The 19,747-nt window shown below is 41.9% G+C and overlaps 1 protein-coding gene across 2 annotated transcripts in view; it reads left to right on the top strand.

Annotated features, from left to right (window-relative positions):
* ASIC2 (acid sensing ion channel subunit 2) overlaps positions 1 to 19,747 on the top strand; it is a 655,219-nt gene that overhangs the window by 317,788 nt on the left and 317,684 nt on the right. Inside the window, exon 1 of one of the 2 annotated variants that reach the window (XM_089674636.1) lies at positions 2,884 to 5,028. The exons of the other annotated variant lie outside the window; for it this stretch is intronic. Within the exon in view, the coding sequence (XP_089530762.1) occupies positions 4,387 to 5,028 (642 nt within the window). The 5' untranslated portion in view covers positions 2,884 to 4,386. Of the gene's footprint in view, positions 1 to 2,883; positions 5,029 to 19,747 lie in introns of those variants that run through there. 2 annotated transcript variants of the gene reach the window in all.

The raw sequence follows: 19,747 nt of genomic DNA, 5'->3' as shown, positions 1-19,747 counted from the left end.
AGCTAGAGAGAAGGAGAAATGATTGCTTTTACATCCTTTATTTATGGGTGTAAAAGCAATTTGTGTAAAAAAAAAAAAAAAAATCATCACCCCCCACAAGTAGTACAGTGTCACCATGGTGACAGTGTACTGCTAGGGTGACAGTATGTAAAAAAAATAATAATTTTTTTTTTTTTAAATGTTTAAAATTATAATTTTTGGTTATAAACTAATTTGGGTTATTATTTTTTTTTACTAAAAATATAACGGAATAAATTTTGGCGAAGATTTATGATGAAATATTATTTGCAAAATGTTATAAGAAAAACTTTTTTTTCAAAATTTTTAGGACTTTTTAATTTACATAGCATAAATGAATAAATACCACCAAAATAAAGCTTTATCTGTCTCAAAAAAATGCTAAAAAATTCATATGGGTACAGTGTTGCATGACCGCGCAATTGTCATTCAAAGTGTGATAGCACTGAAAGCTGAAAATTGGCCTGGACAAGGGGGTAAACGTATCCGGACTGGAAGTGGTTAAATACATTTCTTAGCTTGCAGATTTTGTATTTTTTTTATCCACTGTATCCTTGATGTATGATCAACAATGAAAGCTAGAAATGTTTAAAGCAGTATTAAACACAAAAGCAAACCTTTATTTTACTGCAGCTTACAATTTCTTAGATGTGATGGCTGCATTTATTTTCTTTTTTTGGCTTTTTTTCCTTTATTTTCACCTGGTTGTCCAGCCAGTAAGTGTGGTGCTCTTCAACAGAACAAACTGCGCTACAAATGTATCAGATTATTGGGACAAAGCATTTACCACAGGGGTGCTTACAATGATCAACTTTTATTTATGTAAAACCTTTATCCCAAAAGAAAAAAAAACTGTAGCTGTAACTGCAGTGTGAGCTAGAGTTTGACTTCAATTTGTCGATGAATCTAAATCTGCTAGTACATCTAACACTCCCCTCCCCCATACTGACAATGCAGTTATCCAAAGGTGCCTCCTGTGCTTAGAGTGGTGGCACTCTAATACAGGAAGTGTGTCACTAATAAGGATGGAAAAAGCCTAAAAAAAGAAAACTAATGCAGCCACCACATCTAATGAAGAGTAAGCTGCAATATATGACATTTTTGGTTTTGGGTTTAATACCACATTAAAGGGTAAGTATGGCCAAAGCTATTTAGGCTATACTTCTGAGAAACACAGGATTTCAGTTCATTTTGCAGTGCTGGGACTCATTTAGTAAAGTGTTACTAAATCCACAACAGTAAAATCCGTATATGCAGTAAAGCATGCTTGTTTTACTCACTGTGGAACATACAGCATTAATTCTCTACATTGTGTAAAAATACGGTTTGATCCTGACTTCTCTGATCCTCTCCACCTTCCAGCCCCCCCCCCCATTCCCTGATAAGAGATATCGTGTGGAGACACCCTGCACATGCTCAATTTGGTGTGTATTGCTAGAGAGGTTTTTTTTTCTGTGGAGAATGCATGTGGTCAGCACATGGCCAATGAGCATTGTCCAGACAGAGGTCAGGGGTTCTGCATCCTACTAGATAAAACTCTTCCTATAAGCTTTAACCAGTGCTCTGCTGGACACTGATAGAAGTCACAAGACTGCTCCAACTGCTGATGAGAAAAGGTATTTAACAGTTAATAATTGAATTTCCATGTCCTGTGTACTGTGGGAGACCATATATAGTGAATGCAGGATCCTGGGTTTAGTAACACTTTAAAGCTCGCTGTGTGTTGACATCATTCAGCCAGTCCAGGTTCTGCAGAGATCCTGACTTTACAGTTAGGATCCACCCAGATGCCTGGACCAGCAGTTGGCTGAGCCTCTCAGCGGGTCGTTCAGAGTGTGAGCCAGCTGCTCCTGCTCCCTCCACAGCCCGGCACTCCAGTGAGCGGTGGAGGGACAGAGTAGAGAGCCAGTGACTTTCAGTCTGTGGCGGAACCGTTCCACCTGGGCTTCCTCGTGCGGAGCGATGCATCTCAGCCAATGGTCCCCTTGTCCTGCAGGTCTTCCAGTGCTCTGCCAAGGCAGGTATTAGAGCTCAAAACCAGTCCTTCTCTGCTACCCCAAACCACGAGTCGGAACTTCGTGTAGGGTGAAAATGACTCAATCTTTATTAAACACAGCTCAGTATATACAACTTCAACCCCACCAGACAGCCTGGCACCAGGTTTTCCCCACCCACAACAAAACCCAACAATACAGTATGAAGTGAAAGACTACAAGGTCACATTTCCCTAAACAAAGTGTAGAATGTCTGTTTACATACCAGCTGCTAAATATATACAGCTTTACCAAGGGGATAAAACCAGAACAGAAAGGGCAAAATGTTATCACAAAGGGACGGTTCGTCACACAGTCACTGCAGACTGAAGACTGAGAACTGACCGATCAGTGGCATGGGACTGATGCAGCATGGATCAATGCTGCAGCCTCATAGGAGAGTGTAATCCTTTTTTTTTTTTTCCAGAAACCCAAACTTCTCTTTTAGGATTATTACATGCTGGAATAAAAGAGCCCCAGATAAAGACCTTTTTAGATTTCCTAGCAAGGAAGAAATAGATACAAATGTCTCATGTCTGGGATGAAATAATTAGCAGTGTCTAAATGCATTCTTTTCTCCTTCAATGAGTTTTTTTTATTTTTTAACCAGTAGTCCAGACCCAGGTCTCCTGGCGGCTGGCTATAAAGAGCATGCTAAGAGTTTTTCATCCAACAGCTGTCAGAGAAAAGCTCACAATTTCAGCCTTTGCTGCACAGAATGTATTCTGTTGATGGGAGCTTGGAGACAGTGTCAGAGTGCTCCTGCTTTCTTAGCTTGTTGGTAATTCAGCGAGCAGCGCCGTACGAAGAGGAATACGGTAATGCAGGATTGCACTGGTGCACAAATAGAGATGCCTGTGTGCAGCAGAGACAGCGAAAGAGGGACATATGATATACCAATTCTCAATGCAACTTAGGAGGACTGACCCTCACGTCGGATTGCTCCTCCGCAGGCAAGCTTTACCTTGGTTCTCTGTAAATATCATGATGTGCTTTTTCCTGTCTTGATTGTGAAAAGGCAAAGCGGAGAGCACTGTCTGTCTGTCTGGTCCACGTATCTCGGTTCTGTAATAGCTCTGCATCTGCCTGTGCTGAGGACTTGATGCTGAAGGAGCTGTCCGCAGTGCTGAACTTACCCAGCCCAATGCCTGCTCTGGATTCCAAAGTTTGTTGGATGGAGAGAGCTGCTGTTTTATCTGGATAAAAGCGTATGGTTTCTTATGGTGCTTTTTCCTGTGGTGCGTGGAGATTGAGTACACGAATCCAGGCACAGGGTATTCTTGTCCTGAATGAATCAGCCCTAGAGCACAGACATCTTTGCCAAGTTTTCAGCTTTGGAACCAGTGCGGTCATCAAAACAGTGGCAGATTGAAATCTTTTCCCATATGTTTTATTCCTTTTTTTTTATTTTTATTTTTTTTTTTAGTTAGACACGAAAGAAGAATGGACTAACTACCCAGAGTTCTTCATTGTGGTCCATATAGGATTTCTAAACGTCTCTGTAGGATAATTAACCCACTGGAAATACTAAGAACTAAGAGAAGCCAAGGATCATACAGACTCCCTATGTCTAACCAGCTGAGTGGGCAAATTCATTATCCTGTGGTCTTTTTAGTCACTTATGTCTGGAAAGCATCTAAAAAAAACTGTCAGTAAATGAAGAGGAGAATCTGCATCCAAGAAAAACAACACAATGATCTTGGCAGCACCTGGTTAATCATTCCGGAAAGGTTTATTTGTGTCACACCTGCTCTGAACACTTAGACTTGCCAGAACAAAATAGAAGATATTCCAACACCTTCACTTTTTCCCTCAACGCTTTTCACTGTCATGGCAATCTGGCTTCCCTGGGAAGGAGAAACGTCTTTCCCTTTCTGAAGTGTGTGGGAGACAACTAGTTGCTTATGTATTATTGTGCAAGCACTTAAGGATTTCTTCTGCTGAGTGAGGAAGGTAATGTACTCACATTAGTCTGAAGATCGAGGATACAAGGGAATCACTATTCTTCTTTTTTTTTTTTTTTTTTTTCACCCTGAGCAATGAGCATAAAATGAGGATTTTAGGCTATACATAAAAACAAAGACATCCGTGTTTGTAGGCAAGGCAAGTCAAATAGATTGGGATTATTTAAGGTGCTTTCTGTGTTATTCTCAAACTGCCATGTTTATTTTGCCCAGGGTATAGCAACTAGCCTGCTTCTTGCTGGGCAGTTTCATTTCAGCTATCATTCTGGGCATTGCACTGACTGAATGAATGAGGGGGTGGTGGTACCCAGCTGTTCTGCAGATGCCCAGAGTGAGATGCCCCCCTACTGGTGAGTCCCTGGGGGTGTGTCATGACTCGAGAAGAGAGGAGTCGGGCTCCAGCTGGCAGCTGCCCCTCAGGTGTGGCCAGAAGAGATGCCCAGGTGGTGCCCCCCACGTGCTATGCCAGTACGAAGCAACGCCGTGCCTTAAAGCTACCCTCTCTGGAGCACACCAAGCTGCATGGCCTGAGATACATATGCTCACCAAGATTGGCATTTCAACGACGTGCATTTTGGTTCCTTGCCTTCTTCACATCGCTGGGACTCTTACTGTCTTGGTCATCCAACAGGTTGCTCTATTGGTTATCTTTTCCTTCTCACACCCGAGTGCAGCTGGAATGGAGCAAAGAGCTGGCCTTTCCAGCTGTTACCCTTTGCAACAACAATCCAGTCCGATTTCACAAGCTCAGCAAAAGCGATCTTTACTTTGCAGGTTACTGGCTGGGACTTTTGTTGGCCAACCGCACAGCTCGGCCCCTGCTGGCAGAGCTGCTGCCCGAGGACAGACACAAATGGTTCCACAAACTTGCAGATTTCCGACTTTTCCTGCCACCTCGGGACTTTGATGGGATCAGTGTCGGGTTCATGGACAGACTGGGTCACCAGCTGGAAGACATGCTGCTTTCTTGCCGGTATCGGGGTGAAACTTGTGGCCCACACAATTTTTCCACAGTGAGTGCCTGCTCTCTTACTGCATTTTTCATATTCTACTTTGCACTTTGTTTTTTGCAGTATTGGTTTATATACAGTGCAGTCTTCTTGAGTGACACATCTATTTAAATTAAACATATTCAGTACTCATTTTCCAGCCAGCATATAAATAGAATCCTTACATTCTCTTAACTATTTGTAGGCAGAGTTAAAAAAAAAAAAAAAAAAAGGCATTGGGGACATTTATAAAACTAGAGCAAGTTAAAGATTGTGTCATTTCAAAACTTTGAAGACAAAACACACTGGTTTTGTTAATTATTTTCCCTAGAAGTTGTTTGTAAAAAAATTATTACATATTAATTTTATAGTTCTAAAGGAAAAATAAATATGAATTGTAGAAATGGCCTGTGCTTCTGCTCGATTTAAGTACCCATTGTATTGTGTTTTTGCTTTTTAAACATTCATATGCTTGCCTATTTTGGCTAGCAGTTTATTTGCAAATTCTCTCATTTTCATATTTTAGTATCACTATATGTCTCAGCTTTCCTTTGAGTCTCTTGTACTTTCTAACACTTACTACTGAATAAAACCTTGTCTAGTAAATGGATGTAGGTTCTAATTATGGAAGAGCAAATGAAAATCTACAACATTGTCTGAATACCCAATTAGATGTTTTTTTGTAATTAGCATTAGTCAGAAACCCATTTAGCCTATGTCTAGGAATACCCCTATAATAGGCTCCTAGATGTATTGTAGGCTCCTAGATGTTTGAAGACAGACTAATGTAATGTAACTACAACCTTAAAACACACTAATTAGCTCTCAGCATGAAAATAAGCACATATTGGGTATGCTAGGCATTGTCAGCATGTGTTACATGATACTATTTTAGAATGAATAATGCTGAAAGCATGTATATGTCTCCCATGTAATGTAAAAACACATTGTTTGGACATGCAGAGGTGCTAACTTTATCAAGTATGCTGTTCCATGTAATGGGATATCAGTGATTGTGCAATTATGTGTCTGTCTGAAAAATATTGTCTGTCCTACCCACTCCAGCCCAAAATGCTGATTAACTCTGCATGTTACATGGAGCAGAATAGGGAAAGCTCCATTGTGGCTAAAGTTTTTGTTTTCCGGTTCAGATATTGTCAGCTATGGTAGTAAGGATGACTGGCCACACCAAGGCAAGCCATAGATGAATCGATTTTTCTTTCTTTCCACCGCAGGTAGAAGGAAAGAAAATCACTCAATACCCCTTTCAATACAGTCAGTCAGCACTATTGTGTTCTGCCGGCTGGGGGGTGAGGTGACAGGCTGGTTGTACCCAAGTCGATCCATTGATTGACTTGGGTACAGTCAGTCTGCCCATAGATGGATTGAATCTCTGCCAATCCCTGCTGAGCTGGCAAAGACCCAACTGGCAAAGACCCATCTATGGCTGGCTTTAGGGTTTTAGGCACAACCATTTTGGCAAGATCCTGTGGATCCTAAACGTCCACTTCTAGTGCTTCCAGGTGAATGAATCCTCAAGCCTTTGCAACATTTCCCCGTTTAGGAAGTGACTCCCACTGTGAATGGGGTCCACCAGAGGCTTCTTCCCAGCATCATTGTAAAGACTGCCAGATGCATTTAAGAAGGCCTGACAATGATGTGCATTCAGGACTGACTGAGCAGACATTTTTGCAGTGAATTGTAGATGTGCCATATTGTATTGTCCAGAGCATCACAAAAAGGTTAACCGGTGTAGTTTGGCATGATAACAGTTGTATACATAGTTACATGTAGCACAACCCATCTTCTAGATGTATGACTGTATTGTTCTAGTATTTTATCTCTAAGAAAATTCATTACGTTCAAAAGTCTTAGAAGTACTTGTTGAAATGGTCTACAACTTTGGTCATAAAGTCAGTGAAAGTGAACAAGATGTCTAAAATTAAATGGTACTTGAGTACTTGGTCCCATGTATGGCCCACAATATACACAAAAGAAAACTTACATTGTAAAGAAAAATTTTTAAAATTGGATTGCCAGCACTTCCTGGTCCCAGGTCACCTAGGCTGTTCAGATACATCTAGGTAGATTGGGATAGTCAGGCTTCCGTCCCCTTAATCTGTAACCCTGGATTGACTGGATAGATGTGGAAGAGGCCTGATTAACACCAATCTCCCAAAATGCCCCTGTACAACTTGGTCAAGTGCTGGGGATGTAATTATGATATATTTTTATTCATGTTGTTTATTTTCCCTAGCAATCCTTTACTATTTGACTGCAGGGCCATCAGTTTGACTAAGTAGTTTTCTTCTAGACTTTAGGTTCACTTGAAGCAAGAAGTTAAAACCTGATTTAGTTCACATTTGTATAAATAGGACCCATCTAAGCCCTTAATAATAAAAAAAACACTAACATCATAAATATATTGAAAATGTATTCCATAATATTTCATTGCAATACATGCAAATTACAATTCTATAGATCAGGGGGTCTCCAAACTGCAGCCTGAGGGCCAGATGTGGCCCTTTGCTAGCCTATATTTAGCCCCTGGGGCACTAATCCTCCCAATGATATGAGGCACTATGCCTCCTACATTTCTTCCACTGATGGGGTACTATTCCTCCAACTAATACCGCTGGTGGGGCACTACTCCTACTGACCACAAACCCTGGGGCCATGTTTATTCTTAGTGATGCTGGTCCCAAGGCATTTTTCACCCCCACTGGCTACAATCTGGCCCCCCTAAAGTCTGAAGGACAGTAAACTGGTCCTCAGTTTGAAAAGTTTGGAGACTCCTGCTATAGATGAACAGCATGACCTTGTACAATGGAAAGTAACCCTGTATCTATGATCTGTCTCATGTAGTGTGACAAGACAAGTCAGTATTTAAACCCCTTTTTTTAGTATCGTATAAAAAAAAACAAGGTAAAGCTTGACCTGCCATCTATGACATGACAGGCAGCATCTGACTTATCTGAACTTTTTTTAATCTCTTTGATCTGTTGTATCAAAAGGCACAAGAGGCCATTGATCTTCTTTCCTGCAGACGAGCACAAAACACGATTCACCTGTCTAGGTTGCTGATCACTTATAAAGAATATCAATTTCATAGCAAGTAGTCTTGCGGTACAACGAAAGGCTACAATTTTACAGAACAAGCTTTGGAATAGAGAGATTACCTAGATACTAGAACACTGCTGCTGAGAATCTCTGTAGTTATAGGCTGGAGAGAATTGGTATACTTGTAACAAAAACGCACAAATGGCCGGGTGCTGTCAGTGTTGTAATGACTTAGTTTAATAGAGTGCACAGTGTAAATTTAGCTTTGTTGCTAGTAAAACAAATATATTAACTGCAAGTCAATGTTAATGTTATTTCATGTATGTATTGAGCATAACCGACAGATGAGTAAATGTGGCATCTTATAACCACTTCAGCTATGATCATATTAGGATGTTGAGATGAGCTTTCCCCACCACAAGGAGTAGCTCTATTCTTGTAACATAGTGCTCCCCATCTCAATATGAAGTTCCTGAGTGTGCATGAATCTTCTACTGTATGCATCCATTTCAGCAGAACAACCGCAAGTAAAACTCTGCAATAAAGTTTGCTAAAGGCCTTGTCATGTACATAACTGACCCAGAGAGAATTGTTTATTTTTAACCTTCTCCCCCAAAAAACTGATATAAATTTAAATGACCAATCAGCTCTGATTGTAATATTGTTCCAAATGCTTTCTGATGGAAATAACTTTGTACACTACCGTTAAGAGCCAAAGCATGCCATTTTTGATATAACATTTTCACTCCTACTGTAAATTACCATGATTGTATGTATTACTCTGATGGCAAAGTATCTATTGCTGTGTTAAGTATACATTTCATATGAGAGATGGTATTTGGTGTTTACATGCAGGCTAAGGCCTCAGTTTCAGAATTCGATTTGTAGGTTAGATTGTTCAATTAAGTTAAAATTGAGGGTTAGGTTTGAGTTAGGTCTAAGGACATGTATTCAGAAGAGGACTAGAAGCCTTGTCAGGTATTTATTGGTGTATGTGCCCCTGGTAGGGAGATTCAACCACTCTACAGTATATGCTCCGTATTTACTCTACCATTATCACTGAGAGGCAAAGAGTAAGAAAATCCCAAATTTTGTGTTGTCCCTAGAACAGACAACTAGGGATCCCTCACTTTGGAAGGATTTCCTCACTTCTTGTTGTGGCTGTAGGACACAAAGTGAAGGAAAATCTCCTCAATGGGATACAGACGGGGCAAAAAACTGACAGGGGTTATAATTAGGGATGCACTGATACTATTTTTTGACCGGTGAATGTGAGTACCAATACTTTTGATCAAATACTCGTCGATACTGAGTACTGATACTTTGCGGTGCGATTTCCATCAATACAAAATCTATTCCTAGCCAAATCGCATGTAGTTTTCCCACTGCTCCTGTGTGAACCCAGGCTTTTCATAGCCTGAGTTCACACAGGAGTGGTGCCGGAAACTGCCCTGCACTGATCCCATGCTGAGCGGAGAGTAGGATAGAAGAGCGTGTGGGGATGTATACCTTGGTGTCAGCCATTGGAGGATGGAGGCAGATGCTCCAGATTCTCAGCTGTGGGAGTGAATGCTGTGGGATTTGAAATCTGTTACGGTGCTGACCAATTAAAAGCCATCTAGTCTTTACTGTCATCCTTGCAAGGAAAGGAGAGAAAGCCATGGGGATTTTAAATCCTGTGGCTTACTGTCCTCTCCTACAGCTGAGAATCCAGAGCATCTGCCGCCATCCTCCAATGGCTGACACCAAGTACTAATACTCGTGAAAATACTCTGTATCAGCATTTGTGAATCCCTAGTTATAACCTTCCCTTACTCTGTCCAAAATAAAAAGTTTTGCCTTTAGTTCTACTTCAAGGGGTCAATTTACTAAAGATTTACTAAACATAAATAGACTGTTTGCTTTGCAAGGGAAGTTGCACTTTGCATTAAAATTTTCCCTAGAGCTCAATGAATGACGTGGAGCTCTGCTGACTTCCATCATCAAATCATGTTAAAGCATAAATGCTGTTCTTATTTTTCTTGCATGCAATTAAGTATTATTTGTAAAGTGAAATACCACTTAATTCACTTAAGCTGTGGGGAAAATTCCCATGCAAAGTGCAACTTCCCTTTCAAAGTGAGCAGCCTATTTGCCTTTAATAAATCAACCTCTAAGAAAACCATGTTTTTCAAACTTGAGTACCACCATTATCTGCTGTGTTGAAGCACCACCTGTGCTGTTGAAAGACAACCCAATTACTACCCTACTATACTACCAGTACCTAGTCAGCATAGGCTTTTCACTGGTGCTCACAGAAGTAGCTTATTGGTTAATTGGTCTGTTCCTTTCTGTGCCTGCTAGTGGCAGCTGTCAAATTAGCATATTCTCCCAAAAACCTGCCTAGAACTTAAATCTTGAGGATTTGGGTAAGATTTCAGATGCCACACTTGATGATCCAAACACTGATTGAAGGTTTGTATATTTGAATAATTAGAAGTGCAAACTTTACTTAGAGATATATAGACTTGCAAGCTATATTATTTTCTTTGGACCCATAGATTCTTCCTATATGTGTTATGTGCTTAGGGCAGTTAGGGCGCCCCTATTTTTTACCTCTCACTGTGGGAACCGGACACACCAGGCATTCTATTGAATGTTCAACTCACATGTTCGTGGTGAACTTGTATTATTATGTTTTAGTTTTGATATGTATGTAGTTGTAATTGTGGTACTTGTCTCTCTGTCAACATGGTACAGTTTTTACAGCTCCTGATAAAGCGGGTCAACCGACTTGAGAAAGGTGTTCACAATGTGCCTGGGCCCCATCACCACATTGAAAAGCCCCAGCAAGTATTTAATTTGTTTTTTCAATCTTCAGTACAAGTATTAGGAATGTGATAATCCACTAGGCTAGCCTGTATTTTCATTTATTATTCTGCAATGCCCAGCCATAAAAGTTGCAGTCATTCTCATCAACCGCCATCCTAAAATTTAAACTAGAAGAGGTGGAGAGTTAGGGAGATAAAACAAACTATTGTAATCCAGTCACTTGTTCACTCACCCGGACATATCCAGACATACTTCCGGGCATGTTGAATGCCTCACCTGCCATTTCTGTCCAGACATACTGTTGGACATGCTCAATGCTTCCCCTGCCTCTTCTGTCCAGGCATACTGTTGGGCATGTGTTTTGCCTCCCCTGTCTTTTCTGTCCAGGCATACAGTTAGGCATGTTTTTTCCCTCCCCTCCCTCTTCTGTCCAGTCATACTGGGCATACTGTTGGGCATGTGTTTTGCCTCCCCTGTCTTTTCTGTCCAGGCATACTGTTGGGCATGTTCTTTGCCTCCCTCCCTCTTCTGTCCAGGCATACTGTTGGGCATGTTCTTTGCCTCCCTCCCTCTTCTGTCCAGGCATACTGTTGGGCATGTTCTTTGCCTCCCTCCCTCTTCTGTCCAGGCATACTGTTGGGCATGTTCTTTGCCTCCCTCCCTCTTCTGTCCAGGCATACTGTTGGGCATGTTCTTTGCCTCCCTCCCTCTTCTGTCCAGGCATACTGTTGGGCATGTTCTTTGCCTCCCTCCCTCTTCTGTCCAGGCATACTGTTGGGCATGTTCTTTGCCTCCCCTGCCTCTTCTGTCTAGGCATAATGTTGGGTATGTTCTTTGCCTTCCCTACCACTTCTGTCCATGCATACTGTTCGGCAAGTTTTTTGCCTCCCCTGCCTCTTCTATCCAGGCATACTGTTGGGCACATTGAATTGTGGGATATCTTTTGAAAAGAGGTCTGGAATGCCATATATGGGAAATAAGTGGTGAGCAAGTTTCTAAGATAATAGGATAGCACATTATGGCATCAACTCTCCGTGAATGCTCTGCAGAGAATAATTATAAAGTGACAAAGTTGAATTGACCCTTTGGGCATAATAATCCATATCTGGTCCCTGCTTGTTGTACAAACTCCATAGCTCCTATGATGGAGGTGACAAATACCCCAAGATTCTCCTGTGATCGGCCCTGTGGGGTCTGCCTCATCACACATTTTTGGGATTTAACTGGGAATGGGAGAGGGAGTTCTAGGGGTGGGGCTATATAAAGAAGCTAAAAGTACAGCTATCTATTAAAGTGTTACTAAACCCACAACCATATAATTAGTTTGGATATGCAGCAAAGCATGCTTGATATACTCACTGTGCTACCTAAGGGGTCAATCCTCCGCATTGTGTAAAAAGGCTGCTTGATACTGACTTCTCTGATCCTGCCCTTCTTCCAGTGTCCCCTCTTATCTACTAATAAAACATATCGAGTAGAGGCACTCTGCACAAGCTCAATTTGGTGTGTATTGCTAGAGGTTATGGTTTTTTGTTTTTTTTTTCTTGGGACAGTGCATGTGATTAGCACATGGCTAATCAGCACTGTCCAGCCAGAGGTCAGGGGTTCTGCATCCTCCTTGAGCAGAAAGAAAATTCCTCCTACATGCTTTAACCAGTGCATAGCTGGACACTGATAGAAGTCACAAGACTGCTCTAACTGCTGATAAAAGGTATAAAGGGATAGAGTGAATGCAGGGTCCAGGGAGACCGGATATAGTGAGTGCAAGGTCCGGGGAGATCACATATAGTGAGTGCAGGGTCCGGGGAGATCACATATAGTGAGTGCAGGGTCCGGGGAGATCACATATAGTGAGTGCAGGGTCCGGGGAGACCGGATATAGTGAATGCAGGGTCTGAGGAGACCAGATATAGTGAGTGCAGGGTCCGGGGAGACCGGATATAGTGAGTGCAGGGTCCGGGGAGACCGGATATAGTGAGTGCAGGGTCCGGGGAGACCGGATATAGTGAGTGCAGGGTCCGGGGAGACCGGATATAGTGAGTGCAGGGTCCGGGGAGACCGGATATAGTGAATGCAGGGTCTGAGGAGACCGGATATAGTGAATGCAAGGTCTGAGGAGACCGGATATAGTGAATGCAGGGTCCGAGGAGACCAGATATAGTGAGTGCAGGGTCCGGGGAGACCGGATATAGTGAGTGCAGGGTCCGGGGAGACCGGATATAGTGAGTGCAGGGTCCGGGGAGACCGGATATAGTGAGTGCAGGGTCCGGGGAGACCGGATATAGTGAGTGCAGGGTCCGGGGAGACCGGATATAGTGAGTGCAGGGTCCGGGGAGACCGGATATAGTGAGTGCAGGGTCCGGGGTGACCGGATATAGTGAATGCAGGGTCTGGGGAGACCGGATATAGTGAGTGCGGGGTCCGGGGAGACCGGATATAGTGAATGCGGGGTCCGGGGAGACCAGATCTAGTGAATGCGGGGTCCGGGGAGACCAGATCTAGTGAATGCGGGGTCCGGGGAGACCAGATCTAGTGAATGCGGGGTCCGGGGAGACCAGATCTAGTGAATGCGGGGTCCGGGGAGACCAGATCTAGTGAATGCGGGGTCCGGGGAGACTGGATATAGTGAATGCAGGGTCCGGGGTTTAGTAACATTTTAAGCATAATAATAGTCCACATCAGGAACCTTCTTGTCCCACAGACATTCTGTTTGCTACTATGAAGATAATTCACATCCATGGATTCTCTTTGATCTAAAGGAATGTATAGCTTAATGGAAAATCTTCCATGTTAACCTTTTATAGTATATCATTTTCTCAACCCATGTTCAGTCAAGTGTCTTTGCTTGAGGAAATCTTGCCACTTACGACAGCCGTATTCTTTCCTTAAAACGCCAGCCTTTGTGGAACCTATTAAGCTTGGCTGCAATAGAAATCTCTGAACAAACTCTTTAGTTCTTTGCATAGCTTTTTTCATATGAGTACAGAGATGTTGAAGTTGTGAAATCCAGAAAATCTCTGTACAAATGAAGAAAACCAGAAATATTGAAAAAGGCTTTATACATATTCACGAGACCTGTTCAGTTTTTTTGAGTCTACTCTACAGGAGATCTGTGTGACTTGGAAGGCTTGGTAGACTTATAAGTAGGTATTAGAAGTCTCTTTATTTTATGAGAGTATTTTGCAGCTTTCAGCATGCACCTCATTTCTGAGTCAGCAAACATGACCCAGGCCAGGCAGACACTGTACATCATAGGGTGATCTTGCATGCACTGCTGTCTCCATGTACGAAAGAAGCCAGGCAAATGGAGGGGGGAAAGGATAAAAACAAGTGGATTTTAGCCGTAAATCTAATTAGCAAGATTGCATGAAGCAGGTAGTGAAGGCACAGCCTTGAAGGGGGCATTTGGTGGGAGCGGCAGGTGGGAATCATGTGAACGTAATATGAAAGACTGCTTACTGAATCTTCCTGACAGGCACTGCAGGCTGTGTTGGATTTCAATCCCCAAACTCACATTGATCATACAAACCTTGTGTGTATTCAAACAGCTGGATTCACGATACAGTCTGATCTTCTGTGAAAAGTCTGATATTGGAATTATTCATTGGCATTTTATGTATTCAGCTAAATCTGTTAGAGCTTAAAAAAATCTTATTATATATATGCACAAGCATACATATCTGTCAGTACAGCGTAAAGATCACCTGTGATGTATAATTGAGGGTATACCATGGTACAGGTAGTTTGAAAGTTGAGATGTTTTGTTGTCTTAGAGCCTCCCCGTACTGTTACTTTCTGTTCTAGATACTGCTGTATGTGTTTGTCCTAAAACAAGTGTTGAGGCAGCCACTCTGCAGGGACTAAACATAGGTGTTATTTGTTTCCCAGTATATGGGACTTGGACAGGTATGTAGGGGAATTATCTGCCCATTGGGTACACAGGACCTTGTCATATAGTCTCATAGAACCCCCATGTTTTCCACTATATGGGACTTGGACAGGTATGTAGAGGAATTATCTGCCCATTGGGTACACAGGACCTTGTCATATAGTCTCCTAGAACCCCCATGTTTTCCAGTATATGGGACTTGTATAGGTATGTAGAGGAATTATCTGCCCATTGGGTACACAGGACCTTGTCCTATAGTCTCATAGAACCCCCATGTTTTCCAGTATATGGGACTTGGACAGGAATGTAGGGGAATTATCTGCCCATTGGGTACACAGGACCTTGTCCTATAGTCTCATAGAAGCCCCATGTTTTCCAGTATATGGGACTTGGACAGGTATGTAGAGGAATTATCTGCCCATTGGGTACACAGGACCTTGTCATATAGTCTCATAGAACCCCCATGTTTTCCAGTATATGGGACTTGGACAGGTATGTAGAGGAATTATCTGCCCATAGCGTACACAGGACCTTGTCATATAGTCTCATAGTACCCCCATCTAGGAAAGAAATGTAAGTTTTGGAATGGTCACTAAATTTCAGCACCATTAGTCTCAACAAGTTATAAACATTCACCCTTGCAGGTTATGAAGCAAACCTTTATGTAGATTCTGGAATAAAAGTGCACACATAGGTCGGAATATTTATAATAAGAAACAACCTGCAGCTAATGCCTGTGGTTTCTTATGATGATAAAATGGAAAAGGATTTATTTATAAAATAAGCAGTGCCGAGATTAGTAATATCTCTAAAGCAAGGCAGCCCATTGCAGTCAGTGAAAGTGGTCTTCCAGTCAGTTGCTGTTGGTCCCAGAGAGTCCCAAACTCTGTAAGGAGGGGCTTGCCAAAAAAAGAGGCATGACATTGCTGGAAACAAAAACTGTATATAACAAGTGATTGATCCCATGGTGTTCTCCGTCTCGATCATCATGCCCAACTTTCAACAACCTGATCATTATCGTCGTATGTTTCTAGAGCATTCCTGCATGAGCATAATGTTAATGCCTTACTGGCTGTAGCATTTATTTACATACTCAATGGTATATATGCTGTAATCTCTGTTACATTTACCAATAAAATACTTTGGTACCAGAAAATACTGGAAACTCAAAAATTATGTATTGACTTTAGTGATGTTCTCTATCACTGTCTTATACCATTATAAGGCTCCATGCACACTGGGCATTTATTTTATTTATTACTGGTACTTTTATAGCACAATTTACACAGCACTTTACATATATATTGTACATTCACATCATTCCCTAACCCTCAAGGGGTGTACAATCTAAGGTCCCTAACTGACATTCATGCATACACATACTAGGGACAATTTAGACAGGATCCAATTAACCTACCAGCATGTCTTTGGAGTGTAGGAGGAAACCAGAGTACCTGGAGGAAACCCACGCAAGCACAGAGAGAACATGCAAACTCCAGGCAGGTGGTGCCATGGTTGGGATTTGAACCAATGACCCTAGTACTGCCAGTACATGCTAACCATTTAGTCACTGTGCTGCCCGCCTGGTGTATGGGACTCTAGAGTTTAGCTTTGGGTAGCGAGCACAAGTGCACCATCCAGCCCTGCTGCTGGCAGCCTGTCAAACTGTATGAGAGGCAGACAGCTGCTGAGGCCGGACTCTGTATCTAGCTGTATGTGTTTTTAGGGCAGTATGGGTCCAGGAACAAATGGCCAGTATGCAAGAAGTCTGGGCTCCAACCATTCCTCTTTGGGCTCATACCTCCCTAAACGTACATACGGTTAGGTGTCCCATCCAGTTCCATCAGCTGTCAGTTTCTCTTAGAGTTTGACAGGCTACCAGCCTGGATGGGTCACCTGTTGCCTCTGCTCAAAGCTAAACCCCGTAGCCCCATGCATTAGGGCTAAATGCCCAGTGTGCATGGGGCCTAAGTCACGAGGAGAGTTTTGACTCACCACACTCTAGGAATGGCTTACTTTGCAAGGAAATGTTCACTTACCTTAGTGGATGTGGTGATAATGTACTTTGCAAAGAATACCCAGTCACATGCAGGGAAAACATAAGTGAATGATGTAAAAGTAAAACGTCCCTTGCTTTGTGAACATGCAAAGCACCTTTAGTAAATCAGCCATGTTGCCTTCGCCTTGTCTTATTGCTGTAGTGGTGGGGACAGCAGCATTCCTACTACCACAGATATATGAACTCTCTAAAGAAGCCTTATTACACAAACCTCAGAAAGGTAGAGTTTTCCTACAAAAAGCTCCATTCACAAATGTTTGCAATTAATCTTGAGAGCTAAGAAGACAAACTTGTATAAAGTTCCATGTAAATATTTACAAATGCCACCAGCTGCTTTTTTCAGGCTGGAGCTGCAAGACAAATGAAGGGAGCAGCGATTTTTGAAAATAACACTGCGGTGCGAGGAACAGATTTGGGACAGAGACTGATAGGGTGCCATTTACTGATGTACTGTTTCTCTAGCATTGATTAAATTAGCAGCAGCTAATTGCTACCTTCATGACTGTAATATTTGCAAAGTGATAAAAGACCATTTATAAATAAGTGTGGAGTGGCATTTTCAGGTCATTGTGCCAAGAGGGAGGTGGCAATTGTTGAAGTGGAAATTGGGTATTCTAATGGCATCCATTGCCTTTTGTTTGATAATATCCAAACATCAGTAAATATATTGTAATATGTATTATGATATTGGTATTATGGTTTAGTAGCCTACCTTTAACCAAACACAACTAAGTTTTTAGTTTCAGGTGGATCTAATCCCAGGAACAAAAATGTAATATATTGAAGCTTACCAGTCCTTAGATGCGGTAGCTGCATTAGTGGTATTTTTTCAGGCTAAGGACATTTTTCAGCAGCTACTATTCTGACTCCAATTATTGTAATGGTGACCATCCTCTCCTGAGACCCCCATGCCTAGCCTGAACATACCAGAGACACTTGCTGTGGAAAGTCTTCATTAGATAGCTGAACTAGCCAAAAACTTGAAACCTGCAAATGTCTTTATTGCATGCCGAACACCGAGGCACTACAATAGGATGCTGTAGACTTGATCTAGAACGTTTCATGTGGTCAAAGGGGAGTACTGGCTTTTCCTAGTCCCAGTGTGTGTATTGTAGAAGGAAGGATTACAGAAACCCACACACAGGAAAAGGAAATGACCTCACAAGAAGGAGAAGGGAATACAAATATTAACATGTAATACAAAAAAACTACATAGACTGCGTACACAAATACAACTGCATTTTCTTAATTATATAAAGGCAGCACAAATACAGAAAAATAATTTTTGGTCTTTTGAGAAATGCAGTGTCCTTGTTCATTGTGAGCTGAACTGAAAGCACAGACAATGTTATCTTTCTGTAAGCTACGAATCCTCCCACACTACTCTCCCCCCCCCCCCCCATTCCCCACATGTAACGGCGGTAAAGAGAGGATGACATTTAAGTTCAGAGAGGAAGACAACCATGGCTTCCTCCAGCCACTCTAGAAGAGAAAGTGTGTTGGTCACAGGATTACCAATTGAAAAGAAAGACCAGCAAATAGAAAACTAGTACAGTCACCACATTTAAGGACTGACAAGCTGCAATATATTACATTTTTGTTTTTGAGTTTACATATAGAGTACTTTAAAGCAGATTTATACCCTAACTGGATGACATTTGGTTTGCCTAAAATGAAAAATATAAAATGTTTTCACCATTTTGTTATCTGTTTTTATATCTCTTCTTATCTAGCCCCTTTCTGTCTATAGGCACTCCCTTACTGCTGTAATGAAGAGAAACTGCCACTTGAAGAACTTTCAGAATCCATAATACCTTCAGTAGTGTCAGATGTCTGGTCCTACACTGCGCTCTATTGACCCTCATGTCAATACCTTGTTCTGATGGAACATAGGGGTGAGCACAAGGAACCTTCTAAGTACAGCAGGGATTTCTGACATCTGACACTTCTGAAGTGTGTTGGATTCTGAAGGTTCCTCAGGTTCCTTCTCAACAGTGCAGCAAGAGTGGTGGGTACCATCTTCCTTGTAGGGAATACGTTAATGTAATTAGTCAGATTTGCTTGAAACACAATCTTTACTGAGGAATTGCTGACACTTCTATTGTTGACTGAAACCAGCGTGCCGATTAGGATCTCTGACTTCTGACCTGCAAGCCTGTTCCAAGTCAGTATTGTGCTCCATATCTCTAGCATAGGCTGTTTTTTCTGGGTGAGTGATAATTTAGAATGCATGCATATTTCATATTTGTCAAGTACAGAAAGAAGATCAATGCTCATGACTAGCCAATGGCTATAATGCAATTCCTGGCAATACCTTTGACAGGAGTCTACCTGGGATTGTACAATTATTTACCAAGCATCTAGTAACTATCTACAAACAGCCTTGTTACTCATACATCACACACTAGAGCTGTAGATCACATAGCAAACTTAAACTAGGAACTTTTAAAATGCTTTGTAATTGCTTGGTCAGTGGTCATAAACTGAGATACAACAGTGAGGTGTAGACCCGCCATATCTGTGTGTAGAAAGACTGAAATGCACATTCCTTGTCTATTGCGCTGTCACTCCATGCTGGTGTTTGATGAATATCCCTCATTATATGTAGTTAAAAAAATGATTTTGCTTCATCAGGAAGCATGATTGAAGCAGCAGTTCAGTAACCATTCTAGTGTTCCTCTGCTTTATCCAACTGCAGTTTCAAGGACTGTGCTCTTTTGCCAGCTTTTCTCTCGGGTAAATACTTACTTTTCTGCTTTGTTTAATCAGTGAGATGGTGGAGCTCACACATCTCTGTGTACATTAAAATTAATTGCTCTGTTTTCTTGTTCCTGTCTACATCCGTTTAAAACTGGATGGAGGATTCACAGCATTAATGATGATGTGCTAACAAGGAGTGGGTTTTTTTCTACGCTTGCCTGCCC

This window comes from Staurois parvus, unplaced genomic scaffold (assembly GCF_062004578.1).
Source record: "Staurois parvus isolate SC_StPar_1 unplaced genomic scaffold, SC_StPar_1.0 ptg000151l, whole genome shotgun sequence".
Taxonomy (NCBI): domain Eukaryota; kingdom Metazoa; phylum Chordata; class Amphibia; order Anura; family Ranidae; genus Staurois; species Staurois parvus.
Note: the sequence above shows the minus strand (reverse complement) of the source record. Positions and strands in the feature narration are given on the sequence as shown.